The sequence below is a fragment of the Cetorhinus maximus genome, chromosome 21, assembly GCF_964194155.1.
Source record: "Cetorhinus maximus chromosome 21, sCetMax3.hap1.1, whole genome shotgun sequence".
Lineage (NCBI taxonomy): Eukaryota > Metazoa > Chordata > Chondrichthyes > Lamniformes > Cetorhinidae > Cetorhinus > Cetorhinus maximus.
In genome coordinates this window covers 41,169,846-41,185,081 of record NC_135899.1, presented here as the reverse complement: position 1 = coordinate 41,185,081, position 15,236 = coordinate 41,169,846, and the positions used below count along the sequence as shown (strand labels likewise).

Genomic DNA, 15,236 nt, shown 5'->3' with positions numbered 1-15,236 from the left:
CAAGTGGGTGAAGTGACAGTTGGCGACCATATCGGGGACAGTGATCACAATTCAATTAGATTTAGCATTACCATGGAAAAGGACAAAGATAAGGCAGCAGTAAAAGTCTTGAACTGGGGGAAGGCAAATTTTGCAGAAATGAGAAGGGACTTGGCTGAGGGGGACTGGACAGCACTGCTGGAAGATAAAACAGTAGAAAACCAGTGGGAAGCACTAAAAAGTGAGATCCTAATTGTACAAAGTAGACATGTCCCCTACAAAAATTAGCGTGGTACTGCCAAATCTAGACCTCCCTGGTTGTCTAGAGGAATACAGGGGAAGATCAAACAGAAAAAGAAAGCGTACAATAGGCACAAAGAACTAAGCACTGCAGATAGCCAAGACAAATATAGGAAGTGCAGGGGCAGAGTAAAAAAGGAAATAAGGAAATGAAAGAGAGGGCATGAAAAAAGATTAGCAAGAAAAGTTAAAGATAACCCAAAGATGTTTTACCAATACATTAATGCTAAAAGGTTAGTTAAGGAAAAAGTGGGACCTATCAGGGAGGAGATAGCAGATGCCCTGAGGATGATTTTCCAATCTTCGCTAGATACAGGGGAGTTACCGGAGGACTGGAGAAATGCAAACGTAGTTCCATTGTTTAAAAAGGGATCAAAGGTAATGCCAAACAATTATAGGCCAGCTAGTCTTACATCGGTGGTGAGCAAATTAGTTGAATCAATCCTGAGAGATAGGATTAACTGTCATGTGGAAAGGCATGGACTAGTCAGGGATGGTCAGCATGGATTTGTTAAAGGAAGGTTTTGCCTCACAAATTTGATTGAATTCTTTGAGGAAGTGACAAGAACGGTTGATGAAGGTAGTGCAGTGGATGTTATGTACATGGATTTTAGCAAGGCATTTGACAAGGTCCCACATGGCAGATTGGTCAGGAAAGTAAAAGCCCATGGGATTCAGGGTAATGTGGCAAACTGGATAAAAGGTTGGTTTTGTAACAGGAAACAAAGGGTAATGGTTGACGGATGCCCTTGCGAATGGAAAGTTGTCTCAAGTGGTGTTCCACAGGGCTCAGTGTTGGGACCCTTGCTGTTTGTGTTATATTTTAACGATTTGGATGTGAACATGGGGTGCACAATTGGGAAATTTGCAGAAGACGCAAAGATTGGCCGAGTAGGGGATAGTGTAGAGGATAGCCATAATCTCCAAAATGATATAGATGGGTTGGTGGAGTGGGCGGTAAAGTGGCAGATGGATTTTAACATAGAGAAGTGTAAGGCCATACATTTAGGGAGGTCAAACAGTTACAGGGATTACACAATAAATGGGAATATACTAAGAGAGGTAGATGAAGTGAGAGATCTTGGCATACAAGTACACAGGTAAATGAAAGCAGCAGTTCAAGTAGACAAGGTTGTAAAGAAGGCATATGGAATGCTCTCCTTCATTGGCAGAGGTATAGAATATAAAAGTAAAGATATAATGTTGGAATTGTATAAAACACTGGTGAGGCCACAACTGGAGTATTGTGTGCAGTTCTGGTCACCACATTACAGGAAGGACGTAATAGCTCTAGAGAGAGTGCAGAGGAGGTTTACACGAATGTTGTCAGGGTTAGAAAAGTGTAGCTACGAGGAGAGATTGGATAGGTTTGGGTTATTTTCCCTGGAACAAAGAAGGCTGAGAGGTGACTTGATTGAGGTGAATAGATAGAGTGGACAGGATAAAATTGTTTCCCTTGATGGAGAATTATAGAACCAGGGGACATAGATTCAAGATAAGTGGCAGAAGGTGTAGGGGGGAGATGAGGAAGAACTTTTTTACGCAGTGGGTAGTGAGTGTCTGGAATTCGCTGCCCAAGTTGGTCGTAGAGGCAGAAACTCTAAACTCTTTTAAAAAGTACCTGGATCTGCACCTAAAGTGCTGTAAGCTGCAGGGCTATGGGCCGGGTGCAGGAAGGTGGGATTAAAAAGGGCACCTGTGTGTCCTCAGGCTGGCATGGACAAGATGGGCCGAATGGCCTCCTTCTGTGCTGTAACTTTTCTGTGGTTCTATGGATTGGGGGAGTTGAGTAGGTGAGGGGAGGATGGGAACCAGGTGAGGGGGGACGACTGGCATTGGGCTGGGGGGAGAATGAGGATCGAGGCTAGGGAAAGGATGGGATCAGGAATGTTCTAGGGGTGGGGAGAGGAGGAATATAAGAAATGGGAGCTGAAATAGGCCAGTTGGTCCTTCGAGCCTGCTTCAATATCCAATAAGATCAAGGCTGATCTTAAATCTCAACTCCGCTTTCCCACACTATCTCCATATCCCTTAGTTCCCTTAGCACCCAAAAATCTATTTTTAAAAATTCATTCGTGGGATGTGGGCATCACTGGCTAGGCCAGCATTTATTGTCCATCCCTAATTGCCCTTGCGAAGGTGTTGTTGAGCTGCCTTCTTGAAAAGCTGCAGTCCATGATCTCTGTCTTGAATATACTCAATGACTGAATATCCATAGTTTTCTGGGGTGAACAATTCCAAAGGTCCATAAGCCTTTGAGTGAAGAAATTCTCCTCATCTCAATCCTAAATTAAGACTGCTTATTCTGAGATTGTGACCTCAGCCAGGGGAAACATTCTCTCAGCATCTACCCTGTCAAGACCCTTAAGAATTTTATATGTTTCAATGAGATCATCTCTCATTCTTCTAAACTCTAGAGAGTATAGACCATTAGACAGGGTGTAGAAAAGATTCACGGGAATGATTCCAGGGATGAGGAAATTCAGTTACATGGATAGATTGGAGAAGATGGGATAGTCCTCCTTGGAGAAGAGAGGTTGAGAGGAGATTTGATAGAGGTGTTCAAAATCATGAGGGGCCTGGACAGGTTAGATTGGGACTGTTCCCATTGGGGGATGGATCGAGAATGGGAGGGCACAGATTTAAGGTAATTGTTAAAAGAAGCCATGACTACATGAGGAAAAACCTTTTGTGCAAAGAGTGTTTAGGGTCTAGAGTGCTCTGCCAGAGAGTGTGATGGAGGCAGGGTCAATCAAGGCATCTAAGAGGGAATGGGATTATTATCTGAAAATGAAGAATGTTCAGGACTATGGGGAGAAGGCGGGGGAGTGGTACTAGTAAATTGCTCTTTCGGAAAGCCAGACATGACAGGATGATTGGTCTTCTGCTCTGCTGTAACCAGTCTGTGATTCTGCGAAGCCAAATCTCATGCCTCCAGCAGTCACAGCCCTTTCATTTAAGCTGTAACCCCACCACTGCTCTGAACTCTACAGTACATTAGGTTTCTCTCCCTAAATCTGTATATCACCCAATTGTCTGCCACGTTAATCGTTAAATATACCTGCAACACACACGCCTGTAGTGCATGTTCTACTGCGCTTTCACTGTTACCCCTTGTTTTCATGGGTCATTAGCTTAATATTCACAATTGTTTTTGAGCTGTCAGCTTTTGTTAGTTGGGACTACTACCCCATTCTCTGATCCCTGATTGTTGCAGGTTCCCACTGGGAAGGAACTAGCTAAATCTGCACAGTCACCAGCACAGAATGCTGGTATACCTCTCAGTTCAACTGGGAACTGGCTGGCAGGGATTCTATAGCCAAGCGAGAAGAATCTCTACTCACTTGGCTAAAGAATTTTCTTTGGTTCCACCAGTGGGTCCAGCCGGCTGGTAACTCATCAGCAGTGCCATGCCTGGCTCAGATATTGGATCAATTCACTTCTATTCTTAAACTGCCAGACATTGTTAATCATATCCAAAGAAACCCCATTTACACTTCTCCCTCCTAGGAGGGTGGTCAGTATTTGGTTATTTCACAGCTAATAGATATGGATTTCAGATCTCAATGAACAAATGTAAATACAAAGCTGTGAAATGTGTGAGTGCAGTATCCCCATTGGCCTGACTGCTATGTGAACATTCGCATTATCCCAGGGAATACTATTCCAGTGCAAGGTTTCAGCAGCAACTGCTTAGAATCATAGAATAGAACCCCAGGCACCACCTTCAGGAGCAGGGTGGGGTGGGGGTGTTGTGGGGGAGGGGGGTGATGGGTGGTGGGGGAGGGTGTAAAATCGGGTGGGATGGAGTGGGCACTGTGGCTGTTGCCTACCAGCCCCTGCTGGGATTTTACTAGCTGGCAAGGCTGCCAGTTGTACCCCAATGGAAGACTCCCCCCAGGTGAAGGGGTTGCAGTCACATGGTCACCACCCCCCTACTCACTGTGTCAAGAAGTTATTCCACATGTCACCTTTGGCTCTTTTGCCAGTTACTTTAAATCTGTGCCTATCAAGATTTGATAATTCATACAATGTATACTTATATAATACATACAAATGATTAGTATATGTTTGCCTATCGAGAGAAGATGGAACCCTGGATGTATAAGCCTCTGCTGACATGTCCAGCCTTCAGTGATCACCTTTCTAATCTTATCCTCACAATGCTCAGAGCTGCCTTGTCTGTTTCTCTTGGTTTCTCTTGTTAGGAAAGGTTCAAAATAACCATAATACAGCCTAAAACAGCCATTCAACATATTCGGAACACTGGCTGGTTGCATTAGGTATGAAGGATACTTGTGTACCAGTACAGGAGGCTCTCCATCTCTCTTCATTCCTATAATAATCATAGAATTCCCATCCATTATTAAACATAAATGCTCACTGAATAGCTAATCAAGAAACTAGTATTTTTTTAATATGCTGGACGGATGTGTGATTATCCTGTAATTGAGAAATGTTGGGGTGAATTTTAACCCCAAACTATGGGCAACTTTGTATCGGGTGGGGTGGTTAAAGTGCTAAAAGTCTGAACCTGACCCCAACTCTCCTTCAATCTACTCACTTCTAGTTTGAAAGGAGATTTGGGACATGTGACCAACCCACTCTAAGGAGCCAGATTGACACTTTCAATATTCTAATGAGGTTCCATGCCTTATTTGTATTTATTTTTTGAGATTTACTCTGACTCGTTAGGTTTCCTGAGCCTCGGGTAATTTGCAAACTAAACTGAGGCAGCAGACTACCTCAGGACATAAATATATTTCAACCTATCTGCTGCATTTAGCATGCCGACCTGGTTAACGTTACAAGGCCTCAGCCCTTCCCATTATCTCTGGACACCAGGAATGGCCACACCAACTCTTCCCCAATCCCTGGAGTGCACTGCAAACTCACATACCGTGGGATATGGCACAGAGCCACTGGTCCTGTGGTCACCACCCTGCATGGAACAAAGTTGTCAGTCAAGCTGGGATCTGGTGACACCACATCTATGTTGTGGACCTAAAATCCTAACTTTTAGATTCCCCACGCTGGACTTGCCCATCCCTGCCTCCAGGCCAGGCCCACTCCCAGCAGTTGAATAAACTAAAATCCCAAGAGCCTGTTGTTTCATTCTATGATTATTTCTTTGGTTCTTTGTCAGGCAGAAGAGCTGTCCAAGAAGTTGGACCCTTATATTCGGAGCAAGGCCAATCAAACAAACAAAATCTACTGGCCATTTGTGAAATCAGTCTCAGTTTACATCCCCAACTCTCAAATACTACCAGAAGGAATAGTTCTTATCGACTTTCCAGGATCAGGAGACAGCAACAAAGCAAGGGATGAAATGTGGAAAGAGGTAAGCAAACATTACATTTAGCATCACAAACTGTGTAAATGACAAAAATAAATGCAGCTCAATGAAATTAACAAATCCATACTTCACTAGTTGATTGTTCACAGTGATACAGTTACTGTGTGATTGTTCAGTGGTACAGTTACAGTGTGATTGTTCAGTGGTACAGTTACTGTGAGATTGTTCAGTGATACAGTTACTGTGAGATTGTTCAGTGATACAGTTACTATGTGATTGTTCAATGATACAGTTACTGTGAGATTGTTCAGTGATACAGTTACTGTGTGATTGTTCACCGTGATACAGTTACTGTGTGATTGTTCACCGTGATACAGTTACTGTGAGATTGTTCAGTGATACAGTTACTGTGTGACAGTTCACAGCAACACAGTTACTGTGAGATTGTTCAGTGATACAGTTACTGTGAGATTGTTCAGTGATACAGTTACTGTGTGACTGTTCACAGTGATACAGTTACTGTGAGATTGTTCAGTGATACAGTTACTGTGTGACTGTTCACAGTGATACAGTTACTGTGAGATTATTCAGTGATACAGTTACTATGTGATTGTTCACAGCGATACAGTTACTGTGTGACTGTTCACAATGATACAGATATTGTGTGATTGTTCATAGTATTACAGTTACTGTAATTGTTCACAGTGATACAGTTACTATGTGATTGTTCACAGCAATACAGTTACTGTGTGACTGTTCACAGTGATACAGATATTGTGTGACTTTTCACAGCGATACAGTTACTGTGTGACTGTTCACAGTAGTGCAGTTACTGTGAATGTTACAGTGATACAGTTACTGTGTGATTGTTCACAAGGATGCAGATACTATGTGATTGTTCACAGCGATACAGTTACTGTGTGACTGTTCACAGTGATACAGTTACTGTGAATGTTACAGTGATACAGTTACTGTGTGATTGTTCACAAGGATGCAGATACTATGTGATTGTTCACAGCGATACAGCTATTGTGTGATTGTTCATAGTGTTAGTTACTGTAATTGTTCACAGTGATACAGTTACTATGTGATTGTTCACAGCAATGCAGTTACTGTGTGACTGTTCACAGCAATGCAGTTACTGTGTGACTGTTCACAGCAATATAGTTACTGTGTGACTGTTCACAGTGATACAGATATTGTGTGACTGTTCACAGTGATACAGTTACTGTGTGACTATTCACAGTGATACAGCTATTGTGTGACTGTTCACAGTGATACAGTTACTGTGTGACTGTTCACAGTAATGCAGTTACTGTGAATGTTACAGTGATACAGTTACTGTGTGAATGTTCACAAGGATACAGATACTATGTGATTGTTCACAGCGATACAGTTACTGTGTGACTGTTCACAGTGATACAGATATTGTGTGACTGTTCGCTGTGATACAGATATTGTGTGATTGTTCACAGCAATACAGTTACTGTAATTGTTCACAGTGATACAGATACAGTGTGACTGTTCACATTTTTACCTACTGTGTGATTTTTCATGGTGATACAGTTATGGTGTGATTGCTCATGGTGATACAGTTACAGTGACTTTTCATATTAATATAATTACTGTGTGGCTGTTCACATTGATACAGTTACTGTGTGATTGTTCACATTGATACAGTTACTGTGTGATTGTTCACGGTGACACAGTTAGTGTGGCCGGAATTTTCCAGCCCCATTGGCGTCGCTGGGCATCATTGCGGGCAGGGGGGCGGGGTACAAATATAGCGAGAAGGCCAAAAATCAGTTTCACGCCTTTGTGGAACCAGTTTGTTGACGTCCACTCCACCCATCAATGGCAGGCTGCGTTTCCCACTGCCTCATGATGGGAACCTAATTTCAGTCCTTTAGCATCTCATTATAAGTCCTGCTCACTGAAATCATACATCTGTTTTCTGCACTGGGTGGCCGACCTCTTGTGTGCAGCGTTCACTCTGACCACTTCTACCAGTGCCTCCCAAGCATCCTGCGGCCAGTGCTCGGGTAGAGGACATCGTGGCAGGACTGCACGGTGTTCAGGATTGCATCAACGAATTGGAGGGCTGCAATTCTCTTGGCTTTTGTGGCCATGAATTCACTGGTGCCCTCCTGGGCTGCAAGCATTGAGTTTAAATATGGCTCCCTGCGTGAGGAAGTGGTGAGGTAACAGTGTGCCGGGCATTTCGAGGGCTGCCTGCCAGCGAGACGGCATGTTTCCTCTGGCTGCATAATTAATGAAGCGGGAATGGACAATACAGTGCGAAAACATACCATTGCCCGCTAGCACACTTTTTGCAAATCTGTGAAGATTCCGCTCTGTGATTGTTCATGGTGATACAGTTACTGTGTGATTGTTGATGGTGATACAGTTACTGTGTTAGTGTTCACAGTGATACAGTTATTGTGTGGCGGTTCACAGTGATACAGTTGCTGTGTGCCTGTTCACAGTGATAAACTTATTGTGTGATTTTTCATGGTGATAGCATTACTATATGAATGTTTACAGTGATGCAGTTACTGTGTGATTGTTCATGGTGTTACAGTTACTGTGTGATTGTTCACAGTGATACAGTTACTGTATGATTGTTCATGGTGATACAGCCACTGTGTGATTGTTCTCAGTGATACAGTTACTGGGTGACTTCACAGTGATGCAGTTACAGTGTGATTGTTCACAGGGTTACATATATTGTGTGATTGTTCTCAGTCCTTTTACAAGCAGGAACAGTTTCCCTCTCATGATTTTGAACACCTCTATCAAACCTTGTCTAAGTCTTCTCCTCTCCAAGGAGAACAGTCCCAACCTCTCCAACCTATCCTCATAGCTTAAGTTTCTCATCCCTGGAACCATTCTTGTAAACCTTTTCTGCACTCTCTCCAAAGTGTTCACATCCTTCCTATATTATGGGACCCAGAACTGTACACAATGCTCCAGCTGAGGTCTAAATGGTGCCTTATATAAGCTCAGCATAACCTCCTTGCTCTTGTACTCCATGCCCCTATTAATAAAGCCCATGGTACAGTATTCTTTATTAATTGCTCTGTCCACTTGTCGTGCCACCTTCAGTGATCTATGCACATATACACCCAGATCCCTCTGCTCCTGCACACCATTAAGAATTGTACCCCCTATTTTATATTTTCTCTCCATGTTCTTACCAAAATGCATCACCTCACACTTCTCCAAATTAAACTTCACTTGCCACCTATCTGCCCACTCCACCAACTTGTCTATGTTCTTTTGAAGTTCCACACCGTCTTCCTTGCAGTTCACAACACTCCCAAGCTTCGTATCACCTGCAAACTTTGAAATTGTCCCCTGCAAACCAAGATCTAGATCATTAATGTATATCAGGAAAAGCAAGGGTCCAAATACTGACCCCTGGGGCACTCCGCTACAAACCTTCCTCTGCCCGACAAATATCCATTGACCATTACCCTGTGTTACCTATTATTCAGCCAATTTTGTATCCATGTTGATACTCTCCCTTTTATTCCATGAGCTGTAAATTTTTTCACAAGTCTGTTGTGTGGCACTGTATTGAGTGCCTTTTGAAAGTCCATGTACACCACACCAACAGCATTACCCTTATCAACCCTCTCTGTTACCTCTTCGAAAAACTCCGGTAAGTTAGTTAAACACGATTTCCCCTTTAGAAATCCATGCTGGCTCTTCCTTATCAACTCATATTTTTCCATTTGACTACTCATTCTAACCCAATTAATTGTTTCTCGAAGCTTTCCCACCACTGAAGTTAATCTGACTGGACTGTAATTGCTGGGCTTACCCTTGCAACCTATTTTGAACAAGGATGTAATGTTTGCAATTCCCCAGTCCTCTGGCACCTCCCTGAGTCTAGGGCAGACTGAAAGATTATGGCCGGTGCCCCTGCAATTTCCACTCAAACTCCCTTCAAAATCCTTGGATGCATCTCATCCGGTCCTAGTGACTTGTCAACTTTTAGCACCAACAATTTATACAACACTCCCTCCTTATCAATTTTGAACCATTCTAGTGACAGAGTATCCTCCCCTGTGCCTGTGGCCTGGGTAGCTGTGGCTTCCTTGGTAAAGACAGATGTAAAGTGTTCATTTAACACCTCAGACATGCTGCCTACCTCCACATGTAAATTGCTTTTTTGGTCCCTTTGTGTGATTGTTCATAGTAATACAGTTACTGTGTGATTGTTCGCAGTGATACAGATACCAAGGGCAGAATTTTTCTCGCCTGACCCGAATGAATCTAAAATGATGTGCAATGTCGTCTGGCCATCGTGCACTCACACGGTATTTTGCTCGGCGGGCACATGCAGGAGTCGGAGCCAGCCCACCATTAACTAAGAGGCCAGTTAAGGCCCTTGACAAATCAATTGACGATGATCTAACATTGCCTGTGTGTTTCTTCACTCATTGCATGGGCAAAGCGGGCAGGCAGGCAGCCCAGAATTTGCAAAGCTTCACCCACAGGCGTGATAAGAAGGGTCGGCAGCATTGTCAATGTGAGTAGTGAGGAGCTTTGGAGATAACTTGCTGCTGGTGGCTTATTGGTACTTGTCAACTTATTCTCTGATCGGGGCTTCATTCTTAGCATTGCCACATATTGTTGTCTTCCAGGCCCCTGGAGGATTCAGCCCATGTAGACCCTTCCAGGCATCAGACAGCCTTTCCTTACCCTAATAATGGGGATTGTGGTCTCTGCTGGAGGCACTTTCTCTGAGGAGAAAGAGAGGGGCAGAATGGGGAGGAGGCCAGGTGTCCCTGTGCACCTTCCAGGGGAGGGATCTGTGGGAGGAGAGGCGCAAGCACAAGGCGGGCAGGGACAGCAAGTAGCCCAAGGTGGAAGGGGCCGCAGAAGATGCCACTATCCTGCTGCCAGAGTTTACAGGCGGCAATGCAGCTACCTCAATATGTTCGAGGTGCAATGCCAAAGGTGGCTCTGTCTCTCCAGGAAGATCGTGACCTCCATTTGTCAGATGATTGGGCCTGAGATCAGCTCTGACTGTGTGGGTGGACACCCCATGCCAGTGGCTCTGAAAGTCATAGTGTCACTCAACATCTATGTCTCTGGCTCTTTCCAGGCCTCAGTGGGGGATCTTTGGAGTCTCCCACCCAGCTGTCCACAGTTGCGTCAAGCTGGTGACAGAAGCACTGTTCAGGTGGCTATTGACTTGCCTTCATTTCTGTACGGACGAGGCCAGCCAGGCGATTACTGGCTTCCCCCGCGTCCAGGGTGCCATCGACTCCACACATGTGGTCATCAAGGTGTCAGCTGTGTGCCTTCATTAATGGGAAGGGATTCCACCCCATGATCATGCAGATGTGTGACCACAGGCTGCTGATTCTGCAAGTCTGTGCAAGGTGTCCTGGCAGCTCCCATGACTCGTACATCCTGCGACACTCCCAGGTGCCGAGGCTCTTCAGTGCTCCTGCCTGACTGGCTGGATGGCTGCTGGGGGACAAGGGCTATCCCTTGAAAATATGGATGATGACGCCTTTCCACCACCCAAGAACAGAGGCAAAGCAGCGATACAACAGGAGTCATGCCCCTACAAGGGCGGTGGTAGAGAGAACCATAGGTCTTCTCAAGATGCGCTTCCGCTGCCTGGACCGTTCAGGGGGAGCACTACAATACCCCCCAGAGTGGGTGTCACTGATAGTGGTTACATGCTGTGCTGTCCACAATCTGGCACTGGCAAGAGGGGACCCACTGGAGGAAGAGGATGTTGGCACAGCTGCACAGGCCTCAGATGATGAATCCAGTGGTGTGTCAGAAGAGGAGCACAGTAAGGAGAATGCTGAGGGCGTGGAGGCAGACCTCGGTAACCTCCAGGGAGGCAGGGACACTTTGATCCAACGCTCCTTCAGCTAGGCTGCCAATTAAAAACTACCACCTCATGCCAGGGCTGCTGTCTCCATCCTGGATCACAGAAATGACGCTTTCCTTTGCCCCCAAGATACACTCAGTGCCTGTGTAATAAAGTTTTGAGCTACCCAGGTCCAGCATTACATACTGGCCTACCCTGCACCTACAAAACAAACGAAGCATACTCAGGCCAATAACACAAAAGCAAATGTAATTTAATGTTTGAACTCACATAGTATTGAAAGGAACAATATCCGGTGTTGGTAGTCACACCATTAAAAAAAGAAAAACAAAATGGGGGAACAAAAGATCACCCGTGCCCAGTCTCTCTTGTGCTTAAGGTGCTTTAAACTTACGTTTCAGAGTGCTATGTCTAGGTGCTTCCCTCTTGCTGGCACCGGCATTGGAGGCAGCTATTCACTCTGCTGCCTTGTTGGCCTTGATGACCTTGATGTCCTCTGAGCCAGTGGAGCCTGTGCTGGCCCTGCCTGGGAGGGAACAGCCAGTCCCACGGCTGGCATCTCCCAAGTCACTGCAGCCTTATCAGATACAATGGTCACCAGCAGAGGGCCAGAGGAGCTGCTGCCATCATTACACGCCCTGGTGATGCAGTTACTCTGTGATTGTTCACAATGTTACAGTTACTGTGTGATTGCTCATGGTGATACAGTTATGTTGAATGTTCATGGTGATACAGTTACATATTCCTTCATTTATAGCATGTGGGTGTTTCTGGCTGGGCCAGCATTTATTGCCCATCCCTAATTGCCCTTGAAAAAATGGTGGTGAGCTGCTTTCTTGAACTGTTGCAGTCCATGTGGTATAGTTACACCCAAAGTGTTGCTTGAGAGGGAGTTACAGGATTTTGACCTAGCAACAGTGAAGGAATGGTAATATATTTCCAAGTCATAGAAACATAGAAACTAGGAACAGGAGTAGGCCATTCAGCCCTTCGAGCCTGCTCCACCATTCATTATGATCATGGCTGATCATCCAACTCAACAGCCTGCTCCCGCTTTCTCCCCATACCCTTTGATCCCTTTCGCCCCAAGAGCTATATCTAACTCCTTCTTGAAAACATACAATGTTTTGGTCTCAACTACTTTCTGTGGTAATGAATTCCACAGGCTCACCACTCTCTGGGTGAAGAAATTTCTCAAGAAATTTCTCCTCATCTCAGTCCTAAATGGTCTACCCCGTATCCTCAGACTGTGACCCCTGGTTCTGGACTCCCGCACCATCGGGAACATCCTTCCTGCATCTACCCTGTCTAGTCCTGTTAGAATTTTATAGGTTTCTATGAGATCACCCCTTATTCTTCTGAACTCCAATGAATATAATCCTAATCGACTCAATCTCTCCTCATATGTCACTCCCGCCATCCCAGGAATCAGCCGGGTAAACCTTCGCTGCACTCCCTCTATAGCAAGAACATCCTTCCTCAGATAAGGAGACTAAAACTGCACACAATGTTCCAGGTATGGTCTCACCAAGACCCTGTACAATTGCAGCAAGACATCCCTGTTCCTGTACTCGAATCCTCTGGCTATGAAGGCCAACATACCATTTGCCTTCTTTACCGCCTGCTGCACCTGCATGCTTACCTTCAGTGACTGGTGTACAAGGACACCCAGGTCTCATTGCACATTCCCCTCTCTCAATTTATAGCCATTCAGATAATAATCTGCCTTCCTGTTTTTGTAACCAAAGTGGATAACCTCACATTTATCCACATTATACTGCATCTGCCATGCATTTGCCCACTCACTCAGCTTGTCCAAATCACACTGAAGCATCTCTGCATCCTCCTCACAGCTCACCCTCGCACCCAGCTTTGTGTCATCTGCAAATCTGGAGATATTACATTTAATTCCCTCATCTAAATCATTAATATATATTGTGAATAACTGGGGTCCCAGCACCGATCCCTGCGGTGCCCCACTAGTTACTGCCTACCTTTCAGAAAAAGACCCATTTATTCCTACTCTGTTTCCTGTCTGCCAACCAGTTTTCTAGTCATCTCAATACACTACCCCCAATCCCATGCGTTTTAATTTTACACGCTAATCTCTTATGTGGGACTTTGTCGAAAGCCTTCTGAAAGTCCAAATAAACCACATCCAGTGGCTCCCCCTCATCAACTCTATTGGTTACATCCTCGAAAAATTCCAGTAGATTTGTCAAGCGTGATTTCCCTTTTGTAAATCCATGCTGACTCTGTCCGATTCTGCCACTGTTTTCCATGTGCTCAGCTATTAAATCTTTTATAATGGACTCTAGAATTTTCCCCACTACTGACAGCAGGCTGACTGGTCTATAATTCCCTGTTTTCTCTCTGCCTCCCTTTTTAAATAGTGGGGTTACATTAGCTACCCTCCAATCTGTAGGAACTGTTCCAGAGTCTATAGAATCTCAGAAGATGACCACCAATGCATCCACTATTTCTAAGTACCCTGGGATGTCGATTATCAGGCCCTGGGGATTTATCGGCCTTCAATCCCATCAATTTCCCCAACACCATTTCCCTACTAATACTGATTTCTTTCAGTTCCTCCCTTTCACTAAACCCTGTGTTCCCCAACAAGTCAGGATGGTGAGTGGCTTGGAGGGGAACTTCCAGGTGGTGGTGTTCTCATGTACCTGCTGCCCTTGTCCTTCTAGATGGCAGTGATCATACATTTGGAAGGTGCTGTCTAAAGAGCCTTGGTGGGTTCCTGCTGTGCATCTTGTACATTGTATGCACTGCTACCACTGTGCTTTGATGGTGGAGGGAGTCAATATTTGTAGATGGGGTGCCAATAAAGCTGGCTGCTTTGTCTGGGATTGTGTGAAGCTTCTTGAGTGTTGTGGGAGCTGCACTCATCCAGGCAAGTGGAGAATATTTCAACACACTCCTGACTTGTGCCTTGGACAGGCTTTGGAGAATCAGGAGGTGAGTTATGTGTCACAGAATTCTTGTCACTGTTACAGTTACTGTGTGAATGTTCACTATGATACAGTTACTGTGTAATTGTTCACAGTGATACAGTTACTGTGTGATTGTTCACAGTGGTACAGTTGCTGTGTGATTGTCGACAGTGGGACAGTTACTGTGTGATTGTTGACAGTGATACAGTTACTGTGTGATTGTTCACAGTGATACAGTTGCTGTGTGATTGTTGACAGTGGTACAGTTACTGTGTGATTGTTGACAGTGATACAGTTACTATGTGATTGTTGACAGTGATACAGTTACTGTGTGATTGTTGACAGTGATACAGTTACTGTGTGATTGTTGACAGTGATACAGTTACTGTGTGATTGTTGACAGTGATACAGTTACTGTGTGATTGTTCACAGTGATACAGTTTCTGTGTGGTTGTTTACAGTGATACAGTTTCTGTGTGGTTGTTTACAGTGATACAGTTTCTGTGTGGTTGTTTACAGTGATACCGTTTCTGTGTGATTGTTCACAGTGATACAGGTATGGTGGGATTATTCACAGTGATAAAGATACAATGTGACTGTTCACATTCTTTCTTACTGTGTGGTTTTTCACAGTGATACAGTTATTGTGTGACTGTTCTCAGTGATACAATTACTATGATTGTTCACAGAGATACAGTTACTGTGTGATTGTTCATGGTGATACATTTTCCTTCATTTATAGGATGTGGGCATCGTTGGCCAGGCCAGCATTTATTGCCCATCCCTAAATGCCCTTGAGAAGGTGGTGGGGAGCTGCCTTCTTGAACCGCTGAGTCCATGTGGTGTAGGTACA

At 44.6% G+C, this 15,236-nt stretch overlaps 1 protein-coding gene across 2 annotated transcripts in view; it reads left to right on the top strand.

Moving 5' to 3' along the window:
- Nucleotides 1-15,236, top strand: part of LOC144695847 (nuclear GTPase SLIP-GC-like) — a 222,811-nt gene that overhangs the window by 86,409 nt on the left and 121,166 nt on the right. For both annotated transcript variants that reach the window (XM_078566877.1, XM_078566876.1), the window contains exon 7: nucleotides 5,426-5,620. In XM_078566877.1, coding sequence (XP_078423003.1) covers nucleotides 5,426-5,620 — 195 coding nt within the window. The remainder of the gene's footprint in view (nucleotides 1-5,425; nucleotides 5,621-15,236) is intronic.